This window comes from Sarcophilus harrisii, chromosome 4 (genome assembly GCF_902635505.1).
Source record: "Sarcophilus harrisii chromosome 4, mSarHar1.11, whole genome shotgun sequence".
Taxonomy (NCBI): Eukaryota; Metazoa; Chordata; class Mammalia; order Dasyuromorphia; family Dasyuridae; genus Sarcophilus; species Sarcophilus harrisii.
This window is the reverse complement of record NC_045429.1, coordinates 280,303,541-280,321,156: the sequence shown is the minus strand read 5'-3', so window position 1 is coordinate 280,321,156 and position 17,616 is coordinate 280,303,541. Positions and strand designations below refer to the sequence as shown.

The following is a 17,616-nucleotide window of genomic DNA, read 5'->3' as shown; positions in this document are numbered from 1 at the left end:
TGATAAAAAGCTTAAGGTCAGTCATTAGAAAACACTAACAACTGAATTTTTAAATTTTATTTTACCATTAATCCAATAATCTTGAAACAAGTGAAATGGTTCAGAAATATGACCAGGAAAAGCCCCAAGTTTTTGAAACAACCCTGTCTAGAAAGAATGTTTTTGATATTGCCTCAACTACTATATAAGCATTAGAATTATGGTTTGTCTGTCTGAGGTGGTTAGTCAGCACAGCCTTCACATGGTCTTATTTTCCTTTCCTAGGTGAATTTTCCTCCTTTCCTTCAAAGGCTCCTCCTTTCTCCTGTTCTATCCTTATTAGAAAATGAAAAGTTACAGAGGATGCTTAACTAGAAGCTATGATAGCCTGTTTGCCAATAACTATCCTGCTGAGAATCACTTTTCTTTCAATTTAGCAAAATGTTTTAAGTACTGTACTTTTCTTGAGCATAGGGAACCATTTACACAAAGGCACCCCCAAAAGAAAAGCCTAGAGTTTGTAGAAGGAAAATGACAGATGATCCAGTTTGGAAGTAAAAGTGTGTGTGTGGGGAAATGATGTTGGGTAAAGTTGGAGAAGTAAGAGGGAGTTAGTTTATTAGAGGGTCTTAGATAGCCATTAAAAAGTTGGAACCTTACCTGGGACTATTGTGATTTATATGTAAGTATAATATATTGTTATTTTATTGTTGCAGCATTCTTTGATACTTCAGTAGTTAACAATTAGTTATCACCAGTGGCCTGATTGACAATTTTGCCTAGGGGTGACCCTGCCCTGTCATTAAAAATAAGAATGATGGACTACTGATACCCACATAATTAAAAGCACATTTTATTACTTTTTAACATTTTTTTTTTTTCAGGGAAAAAATAATCTGATCTATAAACTTACTACAATGTTAGAAATCATTATTTATTTGCAGTTTCATAATCTATAATTTTTCTCTTAAGTTGTTGTGATGGAAGAATGTTAGACTTAATAGTTCATCATTATGATGACTGTTGCCAAGTGAATTTTTATAGCTTAAATTGTCCTCAGATAGCAAAACAATCATTTTGCAGAAAATGGATATATAAAGAACCAGTGGTTTTAGAAATTAGCCAGTAAAGAGCATTTGATGTATATTAATGTGATCCAGTGGTTGTAGCTGTAATGAATTTTTAAGAATGTTTTGAAATAGTTTTCTGCAACCCAAATGATTACTGGTAAGCTATGTAGATATTTTTGGGGGACCACAGATTAATTCATTAACTTGTACCTTGGCCCAGAGGAGACATCCACTTGTCCCTGGCAATGCCTGAAAATTGCTTCCCTTGTATATTACTGTCCACAGGGAGCTTTAGATTTTTATGATAGTTTATGTGGCTTGACATCACAAAGTATTGCTGATATATAGTAAAGAGTAGAATTTTCTTTAACATAATGGAAAATGTTCTTTCATTTTAAAACATTCTATAAGTTAGTCTACTTGAGGGAGACTCACTCTATAGAGAAAGGTAAAACAAAACAAAATATTGACCAAGTCTGTATCTGCGTTGCTTGAAGTAGTCATTTGACCACTCAGAAAGTCTTGAACAATTTCTCCTTAACTAACACAAGATTTGCTATCCCCATTGACATACCAGAATTGGGTGATGTAAAAATGCCAGAGTCATCATAAGCTCCTAGGATTTAGAGCTAAATGATCATTTTACACATCATCCAGTTTAAACTCTTCATTTTGCAGAAGAGAAAGCTACTTTTCAGTACAACTGAAATCTATATCCACCACTTTATTACACTTCAGAGTGTAGCTTCATTTTGGGGTTCCCCACCCCCATGTGATCCTGCATGGAAAAGCCTAGTTATGTCATTAGTTGTACTGAAAAGTAGCTGATCTCATATGTCTTGTATGAAGACCTATTTTGTAATAACCTAATTTTTAAAAAATTCTTCTCTTGCTCTCATTTTTCACAAGTGATTTTAAAATAGAACATTTGTCTGGCTTCCCTCTATTAGAGAATAGAGATTCAAAAGTTCTTGTTACAAATCCTTAGTTCTCACAACACAGATTTTGTAGATTGATTTCATTGTATCTATTATCTAAATCTAGAAATATTTCTGGAGATAAGTACATTATTAAACCTCTTTTTTTGAAAACTTAGTTTTCTCTCATAATTGAGGTAAAATTTTAAATTGTCAGCTATATATACAGATGACATAGAATTTCAAGGTGGACATCTTAGATCATATGAAAACAATTGCCAGCCTTTCCCTTCCATCCATAAACGATTCCCATCTCCCTTATAGGGCAAAAGTTAAAGTGAATTGCCCATGGTTAGTCTAATAACTAGTTGGGAGCAATATTGGAACTGAAACTTAGGTCTCCCAGTTCCTGAACTGTTATTTGCATATAAAATAGTAGTGATGCTATAAAATACATACAAACTGACTTTTTTGTAAATTGATTCATATATTAAATGAAAAGAATAATGTAGGAAATCCTTTAATAATGCAAGTAATCATAACCTAATTTATCTGTTTTGTTGGTATCTCTCAAAAGCTCTTAATCTGGAATATCTGAATTTTTTTTAATACTTTGATGACACAAAGATGGATTACCTTTGTATTGTATTTTATTATATTTTTAAAAGCATTATTCTGAAAAGAGGTCCATTGATTTAATCAAATTGCTAAAGAAAATGCATGACACAACAAACATTGTGCATTTCTGACTGCTTTTCATTCTTTTTTTTTTCCTTTTCTTTAAAAAAAAAAAAATATATATATATATATATATATATGGTAAATCACAGCCAGTAAGTGTCTGAGGCCACATTTGAATTCAGATTTGAATTCAGTCTCCTTATTCAGGGCCAGTGCTATAACTTATGTGAACCCTAAGCCAATTTATTCTCAGGAATTGCAAAAACAAGCCCATCCTGTTCCTATTATCAAATCATAATCAGGTAATTCTCCCAAACTGTTCTGTTTGCATTGAATAATGTGAAATTAGAGTCCACAATATTCTGTCCACTCTATCTTCAACCTTTGAGACAACTTTGATGGGAACTAAGTTTTTCCAGACTATCTTTAAAACAGTCTCAACATCTCAGTACATATCCTTGTCACTCCCTAGATCCTGTCTTTATTCCTCTTCCCTCTGAGTTATAAAAACCGGATCCCCCCAAAAAGCAAATTGCTTAATTACCTAATTGTGCTTTGCTTTAATCAGGTTGATTAAGTCCATGAGCAATTTCGCATAAATTAATCAAAATCACAAGCCTTTGTAACCTGTAATGGATGTTTCTGGTATAATTTCTTTATGCTATGAATTGAATCAATACTATTTTATTGAACATCAATAATGTTCTTTTATAAATATGTTCTCCCAAATTTATTTTATAAATCTATTTCATATTATCACTTCTGGTGCCTTTATTTTCATGTTATATCCACTATGCCATCTTAGTCCCGTGTGTCCCCTGTTTGTTTTTACTAAAAGTAAGATATACTTGTGCCCCTTTCTTTCCTGAATAAGTATGCTTTCTCATTTACACTTAGTGCCTAAACCTGGAGATTTTTGTAAAGATTTGTTGGAATTCTGTAACTAAGCCTTAAAAATTTTAATCTCAAAAAGTATTGGATCTCAGTGAATCCATACTGATTTGCCAAGCATTTCATAAAATACAGATTGTTTTCACTGAGAATTCTCTTCTTTTGGACTTTGGATCATTATTAATCTATGGTGGGAAAAAACTTGAGACCAGATGGCAGTAATCCTATTTCTAAAACTGTGTAGCCTTATGACATACACAAAGCAGTGATTTCTTAAAATTAGAAGTAGTCCTCTTTTCCACATACTGTCATTGACAAAAACATTTAAATGTGCTTCTAACATACATTCTGGGGGAGGGGATGCCTTATTTTTCTTTACCATTTTTTGTAGCCTGAAACTACACAAGTTTTTATCCCTAAGAGAGGAGCTATACATTGTTATCTGTCCTTTGTTCTCAAAGAGGACCATGACATCATGGTCATGCCATGACATGAAAGTGAGATTGATTGAAGTAAGGGAGGCAGGGCAAGGTCATCTGCCTCCTTTTCCCCTCCAGAGCTATCTGGGTTCAGTGGCCAGATATAGATCAGGAAAACTGGAGTTGATCCTGATTGCAGTGGGAGACCTTAGTCTTTTTAAGCTAAGATTTTTAACCAGTCTCAATTTGACGGAAGCAGTGTCTATTCAGTGATTAAGGCTAGTGATTGAGTCAAAGAATGGCCTCTTTTATCTAGTCAAAAAGAAGAAAAGGGGAAAAAAAAATCCATTCTAGGAAGAGAAGACTCAATGTTCCTGGCCAAAACAGAAATAATTGCAACTTATATTCAATCTGAGTAGGTTGGGGTCCAAACAACAACCAAATAGGGCTTGGCCTAGAACCTGTTGTTGGCCAGTTAGTGAGAACCAGAGTGATTTGAGCTTAAGGCATGGTTCTCAAAAAAGAAATCTAGCCAGTAAATCCTAAGATATCTTGGGGAGTTTCAGTGTTTTTGGTTTTTTTTTGTTTGTTTGTTTGTTTTTTAAAAAGACATTCCTTTGGGCAGAGCATCTGCAAGTGAAGGCAGGATAACCTATGTGGACAGAAGGAAGGGAGGGGAAGAGAGAAACACAGAGATAGAGAAGAGAAGGAAGGAAAAAAAGAAGGAGCTGTGTTGTCCAGCTGACTGGTTTTAGTTGGATCCCCAATGGGCAGCTTTACTCACGAAAATGGATGGTGGTTCTTCTCAAAGAGACCATGGAGGTCACATTGAAACATTCCAGTGTATATTACCATTAATTAGTTAAATTAAGTTTGGATATTGACATTGAATATTCTTTTTCCAGCACCCCAAATCCTGTTCAGAGATCTAGCTACTAAAGTGTTCATTGTACCTTATTACTACTTGTACTTTGTTCTACTGTCAATAGTTATTTGTACAGATGTCACTTAAATGCTCGATACTTTTTATAGTGTTTATAAAAAAATCAAGTTCCAGCAACAGGTAAGAAGGATAGTTCTTTCTTTATCATAAAAATTTTACTTTCTCTGATAGGGCAGCTAGGTGGCTCAGTGGATAGAACACTAGGCCTGGAACCAGAAAGACCTGAGTCAGTGACCCTGACATATCACTTAACCCTGTTTACCTCAATTTCATCATCTGTGAGAAGAACTGGAGAAGAAAATGATGCACTACTCCAGTATTTTTGCCAAGAAAACCCCAAATGGGTCACAAAGAGCTGGACACAACTGAAAGAACTGAACAGCAGCAACAAAAATCTAATGATATGTGAGACTAAATTTGGAATATTTATTTTAGTTCAAGCTGAGATGTTTATATTTTTATCAAGAGTGATTTTACACTCTTTGCTCCCTTTTTCATTTTCTTCTATATACAAAGCTGATAAGCTAAATCCATATTGATCCAGATCTAGCAATCCAGATTAATTTGGTATGAGGTTGGAGACTATAGTAGGAAGTATTGACTGCTAGGAGGTGAATTTTTTTTTTTTTTTTTTTAATCTTAAGGTTTATGAGTATGAATTTTGCCAAGAATTCTGCCTCTTTAGACTTAATGAAATGTGACCCAGTTGGGGGTTTTTTTGTTTTTTTTTTTTTTTAAGTGTACCTAGGAGGAGCGTGTAGAGGGGAAGTGCCCTCTACTGGCTGTTAATATTTATTGTCCTTTGTTATCCTCTATCCAGAAGATATAATTTAGATTATTGGGCCTTATGATCTTAGTGTTCTTGATATCATCATTCTACAAACATTTTAGTCCATGTTTTCAGGGCATATTCACAAATAAAACTTATGTGCCACTAGCAGAAGCCTGCCTCGAATGTTTGTGCAGTGCTCACTAATTAGTATTCTTGGCTTAGACAACTACTAATGCTTTGGTAGAGGATGAAGAGAGCTAGAGACTGTTTGTGCACGTAGATTGAGACTGTCTTGAAGGAGTAATGAGTTTGAGTTCTTACAGATGACCACCATAGCTAAAAGTTAATACAGTTTAATTTCCTTGACAAATAATTTGTAAAGTTGTAGCCAGTGTATAATAATGAATGTAATCTGAGTGTGCATGTTGTGGCATTTTGAATCTTTTGTAAAGGAAGTGCATGTTCTAACTGATCATCTTATAGAAGCCTGATATAGTGGAATTTTCCATTTTGCTTTTATTTTGGTTTGTGTTACATTTTGATTTTGTCCCAGCATTTTCCTTTATAGTCCACCATTAGATATTGATCAGTTGAAGCTCATTTTAAGACTCGTTGGAACCCCAGGGGCTGAGCTTTTGAAGAAAATCTCTTCAGAGTCTGTGAGTTGATGCTTTGATTGTCAATGTTTGCCCTCTTGGGAATCCAATCTGAGTCTATGCTTTGCCTTTCATGAATCTTTCAGCTTAGTCTGTACTGTACCCTAGGTGTGTCTATCAGTTACCTATATGCCTTTTGTGGATTTATCAACACTTCTGAGATGTTGCTATAGAAATGTGTCTCTCCTTTACTCTTTCTTTTTCCAGTCTCTGTCTCTAGTCAATTCTTGGATTTTGTGAGTCTCCAATGCTGCACACTATCTATTCTCCCTTTACAGGATTTAAGATTTCAGTTTGTTTCAAGAAATAAATGGAAAATTTCATTATTTACAAATTGTACACAAAAGCTTCAAAATCACATACCCTTTATGTGAGCCTTCTGAGAACTTTCATATGATCCCATGCTGCAATTCCTCTTTGGCAGATGTTTGTTTTCAAAGCATAGGATATATATTTTCTAAATTGCTTCTTCATTGAAGGAACAGAACATGCATAGTTAGGACTATCATAGACTTGCTCTTTAAGTCAGACCACACGTCCAAATGATACATCTCTTTTTTCAAAAAGGAGGATATACTGTATTCTTATGGGATGTTTCTCCATCTCTATATTCCAAACCACTTATAGGGAACATCCGAGCTATAAGTAACCTTGGAGATCATATAGCCCCCTTATTTATTTATGGAAAAAGTAATTGAAAACTGACAAAAACTGGGAAAGGAGCAGTGGATATTAAACACAAATAGTCTGGCCACTGAATCATGCCTTTTCTGTTATCTTAGTGATGGACTAATGGAGAAAAATAGCTAGGGGACTATGACAATGGCTTTTCTTTCCGTTGCTCATCTTGCGTCTAAACACCATCTGATGCCAGAAACAGAGAAGGTGGCACAGTTATTGCTCACCTCTCTCTGAACCATAATCAACCTGTGGTCATTGTCCCTACAGCTTTGTAGAAAAGGGGAGAGGGAAGCACTAGTGCTGAGCTCCAGGTCTTTACCATCTTTCCTGTGCTTCTCTGGCTAACTATTCAACTTTTCTGGCTGCCTTGGTTCCTGCTTCCTAATGGGAAGCCTGCTTGGCAGCTAAAGTAATAAGCAGGTGAGTTGAAATGTTATTTTTGTATCTGACAAAGTAATCTTTGTTCATATCTGGGATCTCCATTTAAATTATTTCAAAACACATTAAAATCCTGAATTTCCACAGCATATCTTTGAGGGACAGAGAGATTTGTTGTTGACTCTAAGTTGTTTTTCTTAAGGTGTGAGGAAGCAAAAAACTCGTTTGCCAAAGTCATACATTGAGTCACTTAGCAGAACTAGAAGTAGAGATCAGATGTCAAGATTTCAACCATAATGCATATTGGAAAAGCATATTCTGAAAAGTTAACTAACTATAGAGTTGATTCCAAAAGCATTTCCTTTTGTTCCAGAAAATGCAGAAGCCACTTTGGAATGAATTGAGGAAATTACTAGGCTTTAGCAAGAAATAACAAACAAGACTATTCAAAAACAGATGAGCTCATAGAAATGTTGTGATTAAGTAGCTTAATTGGTTGGAGAATGGTGCTAAGATTAAAATCATGAGTTAGAAACTCTGCATTAGTCACCTTTATTCTGTCCTCTGGCCACAAAATTTACACCCCTTAAATACAACCCAAATATCTTATAAATCTGTGCTTTAATTAAAAAGAAAAGCTATAAGCTAGTGGTCATATAGATACCTATGAATTCATCATTGTGAGTGGGATGGAGATTGTAAAGGATCCTCAAAATTTATACTTTCTGAGGATGATAAAGATGATTAGCATCATCCCTGCTTATAAAATAGGATGAGACTGTAGATTTTTATTATAGCAGTTTTATTTAGAGTAGTGAATAAATGAGAGGGAAACCTAAAGTATGAAATTATACTGAGTAAAGGAAGAAAGAAAAGTATTTTCAGTTGATATTTTCAGCAACTATGATAGAATAGAACGTGGCAAGAAAAAGAAACTCTAAAATCCCCAGGATGTTCTATAGGTAGTAGTGTGTTATAAATGGAACAAAGTCATGCATTCTTTAAAGCATGTAGAAAAGACCACTAGCTTTCTGACTTCCCAAAAAGCAAAAAAGATCTCAGCATTATACTAGACATTTAGAGGCATTAGCTGTATTCATAGATTAAGACAGTGAGAGGAGGATTGAGGAAAAGTGTAGATGTTATCTGGAAAAGGGGGTAGGTTTCATGATATTTGGCAAAGGACCGGGCTCTTTTGGTAGTGAAACTTATCTTAAAATCTATAGGAATCTGTGGGAAAGTGAGACCAGAGACACATAGAACTCCCAGATACACCTGTCTTATTCCACTCAGTTAAATGTAGATGTCATTATTTCTCTAGATCCCAGATGTAGAGAATCTAGATCTAGACTCTTACACTGTGGTTCATGACCCTATGTGGGATCTAATAATTGAATGTGGGGGTCATGATATTATAACTTATTATCAGTAAATGTTTGATTCTGTATATCCGGGGTCCGTAAAAATTTCTTGGACAAAAAGGGGTCACAGGTGGAAAAATTTTAAGAAATCTTTGTCTAGATAGGAAGAAATGCCAGTTTGGACAGAAATCCAGTTTGGACAGTAGTGTTAGGGTGCAAAGCTTTTGACAATCCAAGATCAGTCAGTGATCAAGAATGGTAGATTCCGGGTAAGGGGTAAGTTAAATTAATAATTATGAAGGAAGTGAACAAAAACATGAATTTAGTTCAACAATTATGTTTTGAGTATCTATCTATTGTATAAGAAATAAGGGAAAGTCTCCTGGAAGTAATTGGTGATTGAACTTCCAGTCTTCAATACTTGTCGGAGTAAAGGTTCCTCATATAGTATGTAAAGACATTCTCAGTCATTGGCAGAATAATTGGGGAGATGCATTGATAGATGCATGGATGTGCTGATATATTTGACTATTCCTTAACAAGATGTTTTTAACTGCATGGTATTTGAAATAACATTCTTCACGTAGCATTTTGATGTTTGAATACTTTTTTCACTTGATAGGGGCTTGTATGAGAGTTGGGGGAGTGGAGAGTGAGGATGAGGTCACTGTGGGGAGGGGAGCCTTTTTGGCACATGCCTTGGTACATCACTGCAGCATGAGGTTTCTATTTTTGCTTTACCATTACTTTTTTCTACTTTTCCCTACTTGCACTGACTCTGTGTGTGGGTGTACGTGAGCGCGTGTGTGCGGATGTGTGCTTGTGTGTTAATGTTTTTGCTGATGTCTCCCTGACCTTGCATTGCTTTGGCCTCATTGCTTTACCCACCTATCTGTTTCTTGCATTTGGAGGGAAAATGCCTTGGAGAGCCACCAACATTTGTGCCACAATAGTCTGGTTACCTCCTGAATGGTCAGATCCACTCCTGGGTTTGGTGGGTATTTTATACCATACAAAGCATAGTCCTTGAATTAATTTTTATCCACCATCATCCTGGGGGGTAAGAACATTTGGATCACAATTAGCCAAAAAAAAAATTTTTTTTCTGTGGCAGGTATCCTGGATCAAGAGAAAATATTTGTGTCCAGGATCCAAAAATGTTTGGTGTTAAAGAGGACCAAGAGCTCAAGAAAATCAATTTTTCTCCACTATGTGGGCAGTCACTGGCTAATTGAGCAATGCCTGCTTGATAACACTGTTCCATTCACAGAAGTGGTGTTTTATATATGCATCTTTGAGTCAGGATGGGGAAGGGTGGTCAATTTTTGTCTTTTTTTTTTTTTTTTTTTTTTTAACCGAAGTTGAAAATTATTTTTGCACTATGTGTTTAACAAAGCCCTTGACCAGGCATCTAAGATATTAACCAGCTTCAGCAGATCATGCGCCTGACGGGGACACCCCCTGCCTATCTCATTAACAGGATGCCCAGTCATGAGGTGAGACCAAACAGATTATACCAGGGGTGTGTCATTCACGAGGCCACAGACACACTTTTTAACATAATTGAATGCTTGCATGTGCCTTGGAGTGGCTACTAAGATAATTACTCCGTTTGCTTTAGCAGGATGTTAGCATTTGAAATTAAAATGTGAACTGAGCCTCTATAATTAAAATAAAACTTTTAAGGTGGCCAGAAAATAAATATAATAATATTGCTTTTAAACATTTGGGTTTATAAATTTGGTTTTCAAAAACCTATTTAGAGTATCTTGTTACCAAATAAACTTCATATTGAGACAGTTACCTAAGGAAAATAATGTGCTTTTTTTTTTTTTTTTTTAACTCTTTCCCCACTCCTCCCTCCCTCTCTCTTCCTACTTCCTTCCCTTTCTCCCTCTCTTTTTTTTTTCTCTCTCTCTCATATACACACATAGAATTTGTAACAGCTAATTATAAGCCGTATTTCACATAATACATTGTACTTGGAAGTTGATACATAGGTATCCCAAAAGTCTTAGGGAATGTATAAAAAGAGCAAGATTTTAAGATTAAATGCTTCAGTACAATTTGATATTAATTTTTTGTCAGTCATTGCTCAGTTTAACTCTGATTTAATATCCAGTCTTGACTAGAACAACGCTTCTCAAATCACTATATCTTTATCTTGGAACTATACTGTTCCTGGCATAATCCTAGAACTTCAGATCAATTTGATATCAAAAGCCTTTTTAAAACTACTTCCTAGCTATTTATCCTTTTAAACTTTTTAGAGCTAATTAATGTCACTGGCTTCAATATCAATAGTCTGATGTTTCCTCTGCCTCCCTATATCTTTTCATATGGCAGAAATAAGGATATCAATCATCTAATACATTTTTGCATCATTGTGATGGCCCCCACCTACCCAAGTAATATTTAAATAGAAAACTTAATAGCTATGTAGTTATCAGGGTTTCCATGCACACACATGAGATTGTTTTCTGTACATATGCATTTTGAGATGGTTGTAGATAAAGACCACACTTGACCAGTATCTTCAGCAGAGAAACTAATTTTCATATCCATAAATCATACTTATTTATATTTATATGATTACTTTCAAAGCCAATTGTTTATTTTTAAGGTATTTTGCCTAGTTATTCATACATATAAGTTTTTGCTAAGCCAGGTTCATGGATATGAAGTAAATTTTGAAAATCAAACATAATTTTGAAATTAAAAATAAACTTTAATGTAATAAACACTAAATATAGCTAATAACTACTACTACCTTCATTAAGGAGTGTTATATCAAAATGTATTTGAATTTAGCAAAGTATTAAATTGTACTTATATTTATTTTTTTTGTTGTCAGGCTAATATTATGCTTTTTTTTTTTTTTTCTTTTAGTCAGACTGAGCTCCCAATGAGAATACCACCATAAACTAATTATTGATGAGAACTGAACTATTAGCCTAGGAATTCCAAACATTCATTTAAATTTTAGCTATTCTAAGCAACCTTTACTTCTTACAGCTCTTTGGTTCACCATGTAGACATAAACATCTATTCCTAACTAGTCAAATGAAAATAGACCATATTGGTTAGCATTCCTTTCTAGTTGGTATCTAAAACTATGAAACAAAAGCAATATACTCAGTGATATTCCTGACTGAAGGAAGTAGTACATAGTTACCATTATTGAAGAACCCTAAGAAAATATGCCATATAAATAGCACAACTTGTAAAAGGTTTTTTTCTCTCAGTATTAGTATCTGAGAAGCTTTTATAATAATTAAATAATGAATAAATTAAATCTCAAAATCCTTATTTTTACAGGCAAGAAATTATATTCAATCTTTGACCCAGATGCCGAAGATGAACTTTGCAAATGTATTTATTGGTGCCAATCCATTGGGTTAAGTATCAATAATTGAATTTTGAAAGCAAGTATTATTTTTCCCTTCAAACATCTATAGTCATGCTCCTCAACCAAACGTTTTCATTTGATGATATGCTTGCATATTTATAAACCTATGTCATTTGTAAAACTTTGCGGAGCTTATTGTTAAATGGAAGGGGAAAAAGGAAGAGAGAGAAGAAGGCATTTGCTCTTGATCATTAAATGCAACTGAAATAAGTGTGAGAGTAAGTTCAGCAAACACAAAATAGCTCTTTGAGGGCATCTTTGTCTTTGTGTCCTTGGAGCCTAGCCTTTAGAAGATATTAATAAATGTTTTAATATTATATATTTGATTGAAAATAAAGTATTATCCTCTATGAGGTGATTGAGGAAGGCTTCCTAAAAGTAATAACATTTGAGTTACAGGACAGGAATGGACAGGAATGAACTTTACAGCCTCTGAAGTATAGTCTGAGGAAGGGCAGGGAGCCATTAAGAAAGATGGTGCTTGTTCAGAGAGTAGAAAGTCAAGCAGTTTGACTGACAAGTACCTAGAGTACTTGGAGATTTTTATAGGCATAAAAAAGAACTGGGGGTTTTACTTTAGGCACAATGTTAGTTTTTCCATATTAAACTTTTTCTCTCTTTTCTTAATCTAACTTTTATTGTTGACAGCTGTCGATCTGCTGGAGAAGATGCTTGTATTGGACTCGGATAAGAGAATTACGGCAGCTCAAGCCCTTGCCCATGGATACTTTGCTCAGTACCATGATCCTGATGATGAACCAGTTGCAGACCCCTATGACCAGTCCTTTGAAAGCAGGGATCTCCTGATAGATGAATGGAAAAGTGAGTTTTGTAGTAGGATATTTAAGCTTTTGAGTTTTCCTGTGAGGGCATTTACCATGAAAAAACACATCTTTACTGGAGAATCTGTACTTGTAGCAGAAGGAGAAAGAACTACTAAAAAGTAATAGCCACAAGATACAGAATGTCAGAGCTGGAAGGAAGCGACCTGAAAGAGCTAATATAATTCTATTCTTTTATAGGTCAGTAGATGAGGCCTTTGCAGGTTAATCATTGGGAATAGTTTGTAAAACAATTTAGAATCATGAAATTTTTAAATTGGAAGGTGCTTTTGAGAACACTGAGTTCAAAACTTTTTGTTTTATAGACTTACAATCTCTACTTCAGAATAAGGTTTTTCCTTTTACAAAATAAGGTCTTTCTGATCTAGTCAGTGATCTCTGTAGTCTTTTGAAGTACTTCTTTTGAGTTTTCTAAGTTATTTTATATTTATTATCTACTTTTATCCTCTCAATAACAACCTGGTGAGATAGGGCAAGTGGACTCATAATCATTTTACAGAAAAAACAGACACAGAGAAGTTATGTCCTACTCAAAACTACATAACTATTTAGTACTAGTAACAGTTCCAGGGATAGAATTTAACATCTGACTGCAAAATCTCTTTTTTTTTCTTCACTGGACCTAAATTGAACTTCAAAAGTGAGTAATCAGTATTTTGCTGACAAACACCTAAAATAGCCTTGCACTAAAGTTGGCTGGAGCTGGGTCTGCTTTCATGAGATTCTATTTGTGGTTATAATAACTTGGGATAAAATCATTGGGATAGTTCCAACCAGAGAGAAATAGTGGGTACCTTAAGAGAGAGGGCAGTGTGGCACCTGAAAGGGGACACTGGATTTCTAATCAAACAAAGCAAATTCTAAACATTCATAGGTATAATAGTTACTATATAATGAGATTATTTCAGTAGAGATTAGACTATATGGCCTCTAAGGACTCATTCTATGCCCCTTTGGCAGTGGGCAGTATCTTTAATTACATAATCTTAGCTTGTCATACAATGAGTATGATGGTATTCACGTACCTCACTAGCTTGTGAAGAAGAGACTTTGTAAAAGCTCACATTACTGCCACCATTATTTTCCTTCCTTTTAGGCCTGACCTATGATGAAGTTATTAGCTTTGTGCCACCGCCACTCGACCAAGAAGAGATGGAGTCCTGAAAACCTGGCCTCTGTTCTATTGATCGCATGTCACTGTGAGCGAAAGGCCTTTTCATGGGAACTCTCCAAAATCATTCAAGTGCCTCTTGTTGCAAAGATTCTCCATGGTGGAAGGGTGTGTGTGTGTATGTGTGTGTGTGTGTGTGTGTGTGTGTGTGCGTGGCTGCCTGTATATGTGTATGGTGAGCTGAGAGTGAGAGAAGAATGAGGGAGCTATTTATATGATGATTTTCTGTAAACATGCTCACTGAAGCTCTTTGATAGCCTCAACTTTAGTCCCTCTGGGGAAGAGTCCATCCATTCTTCTTGGTTGCCGTGTTGCTGGGATGTGGTAGATGTGAAGCCAAAAAACCCACAAACATCCCAGATCCTGGACTGACCTGTTACCACCATTATCTGGGCTCTTCTGTGAAACCACTGGAAAAATGGTGGTGATGATTTCTTGCTCACCCATAGCATCCCTCTTATGGCCTCATAAAGACAAAGGGATAGAGTTGTTTGCTTGGCGCAAGCCTTTTGCCTGAAAACCTGAAGCCTTTGTCAGAGCGTGTACAGCTGGAAGGACCAACTCATGTTTATGGACTAAAATGCGGTATGATAGCCTAGTGTGGTCCTCACACGGTGCCAGGTTTGTGTGAAATTGTAAATATGTTTGTGCCTTATATATAAAGAGAGAAAAAACCATCCGGGAAGTCAAGGGAACCTAGCAGACTGGTGTTTCTGAGCCACTCACAGGGAGGGAGTTTCAGGGTGGCCATGTGTATATGAATCCATTTTAATAGATGAGCCTTCAGAGTCAGCTTCGTGTCTGCATGCGTGCGTGTGCGTGTGTGCGTGTGCGTGCAAGCGAGCAAACGTGTCTCTCTTCCTGTATTCAGTATTGCCATTTCTCTCTGCTCCTTCTCACCTTTGGCCCGAGGCCTCCCACATATTGGCCCCAGGAGACGAACTCAGGTTCTAATCTGTGTTCATCCTGTGTGGTCTTTATTCCTAAGCCAGGTGCGGGGGGGATGTGCATGTCTTACTTTGTGTGCATGCGGAGCTGCTTGTCAAGTCCCTGGGACAGTGGGGAGAGGCCCCGGTACAGAGCAGGCTGGGCAGTGAAGAGTTGGACAGTCCAATTCAGACCCCCTTTCACCTTAGCTGATGCAGCAGGAAGAGTCTTGCCAGCCTCCCAGCACTATTCAATATGAATATACTGGATATTATCCTAGGTGCTTTTGATGTGAAAACAATGAAGAAATGGGACTACTCGGGGTTTTCTTTGTCATCATGGTTTTCAAAGAAACCCTTTTCTGGGCTCTGATGGTCAGGACTTTTCCCAGGATCATCTCAGACTTCGGAAAATTGGGCGTTCTATTCACACTCCCACTAACTCATAGAAATACTGAAGATCAAAACAGAGAATAAAAGTGCATGAGGCTAGAAACCCTTTTTCTTTTTTGTCTCTAAATTCAGAGAAATTTATTGAGGTGTCTTTCTATCCCTTGAGAAGGATCTATCGGCAGCTTGACATTCTCTCCTGGAGGAATAGGGGAAAGAAGAAACAAATTTCGTTTCAGTATTGTCTATGTTGCAGGGATCCTTTGGGAAGATGATTACTGTTTTTAGTGGGGAAGAAGGGCAGATTATTTCAGTATGTTGTATATTCAGCTTTCTCCATCTGAAATTTCCTCCTTACTGGTATGAGGAAGAATTGTTTTCAGAGTTTTGGAGATTTTATGCATCTTGTGTTAATTATGGGCCCACACACTCAAGGCTTTTCTTCTGCATGCAGAGAATGGGAGTCAGCTGAGTTGGAAGAGGTTGTTTAAGTTCATCTGTCTCAGTAAAGTGGAATGCAGCCTAGAGGCTTATAAGAGAATCAGTCACCTCTGAGTGACTGAGAGCTGGAAAAAGACAGCTTCTCAAGGCTTCCCACACACTTCCTAGAGGAAGTTAACTAAAGATGCCCTCCCTACTCTCTTGGATATGCAGGTCAGCTCCTCACAGAGAAATGTAAATATCTCCTCTGTACCCACAGCAAGATGAATTTTATTAGCCATATTTGGTGCAAATGTTAGTGTAATTTCCTACAGAGTACTGCTCAGATTTTTTTTTTAAATTAAGGTTTCTGCATGTGTGCCCACATGTGGTGAGAGACTGACTGCATGACCCAGAAGCCTGGACTTTAACTGGACCTTGCTGGAGAGCTCCTTGGTTTCTGAGCATCATTGCTCCCATCTCCCAAGCCCTCAGAAGAACATAGCCTGGGGTAACAGAACAAGGGAGAGACTACTTTTATTTGTATCCATGAACTTTTGCTGTAATCAGTTCCACCATATAGGATGTCACACAATACCACTGGTTAAAATAAAGCCTATTTTTCAAGTTTAGTGAATTTCTCTGATTTATTAGTACACACTACTTAATCATTTCAGTTATACAAACCGGCAACAAAAGCACCTGCTTTATGGAAAGTAAACAAAAGACCAAAATGGACCAAAAAAGACTATTTCCATAAATTATGGAACTTATGTTCTGCAGCCTGAACACAGACTAGTAAACACAAATAATTTCAGGAGGGAGAGGACACTGATAACTGAAAGCTCAATAAAGCCTTCATTTGGAAGGTAATGCCTCATCTGGGCCCTGAAAGAAGCCAGGCACAGTCATGTTTCTCATTTAATGCACAATTGGGCATGCCCTAGGACTTTACATGAAGACTCTTTCAATTTTGTGCCTATAAGAGTTTCTTTGGGATGTCATGCCATTAATCCCTAAAGTCACAAGAGAAGCTACAGCTCCTGGGCTCAGAAATTCCAGTGTGGGCAGATAAAATCACAGAGATGAACTAAAGATGACATTCTTCCAGAGAACAATCCTGGTTTTGTTTCTGAATTATCTGCACAAAGGTATTGAAATTTATTAACTTTTTTAGATCTCATGTTTACAAAGCACATAGTTGCTACAAAATTCCTTATATTATCTACTCTCATTCTCACAATAACCCTGTGAACTACAAAATAGGGCTTCTTAAATTTTTATACTCATGATCCTTTTTGCCCAGGAAATTTTTACATGACCCCACGTATGTAGGTATATAAAATAGGTATACAAATCAAACATTTATTGATAATAAATCATTAATTTTGCAGCCCCCACATTCAGTTATATGATCTCATATGAGATCATGACCCATAGTTGATGAAACTTTGTTGTAGATCACATAAGTAGTAATATCTCTCTTTAAAAGAGTGGCTTCCAATTCCATCACAAAAAACTTTTTGAAATGTGTAGTACACACATTTTCATTTTGCAGACAAGCAAACTGAGACAAATTCAAAAGTGAAGTGAATCACCTAAGATCTGTGGAAGAGGAAACAAGATTTGAACCCAGACCTGATTTCAGATTCATTGCTTTTTCCTCTCCACTATACTAGCTCTGCCTATACACAAGTGTTTATAGATATA

At 36.2% G+C, this 17,616-nt stretch overlaps 1 protein-coding gene across 2 annotated transcripts in view; it reads left to right on the top strand.

Annotated features, from left to right (window-relative positions):
- Positions 1-16,538, top strand: part of MAPK14 (mitogen-activated protein kinase 14) — a 103,695-nt gene extending 87,157 nt beyond the window's left edge. Inside the window, exons 9-12 of one of the 2 annotated variants that reach the window (XM_003768998.4) lie at positions 10,165-10,244; positions 12,067-12,145; positions 12,806-12,979; positions 14,096-16,538. In XM_003768998.4, the coding sequence (XP_003769046.1) occupies positions 10,165-10,244; positions 12,067-12,145; positions 12,806-12,979; positions 14,096-14,163 (401 nt within the window). In that variant the 3' untranslated portion in view covers positions 14,164-16,538. Of the gene's footprint in view, positions 1-6,251; positions 6,332-10,164; positions 10,245-12,066; positions 12,146-12,805; positions 12,980-14,095 lie in introns of both variants that reach the window. The other variant, XM_003768999.4, reaches the window with a different exon arrangement.
- The last annotated feature ends 1,078 nt before the right edge of the window (positions 16,539-17,616 follow it).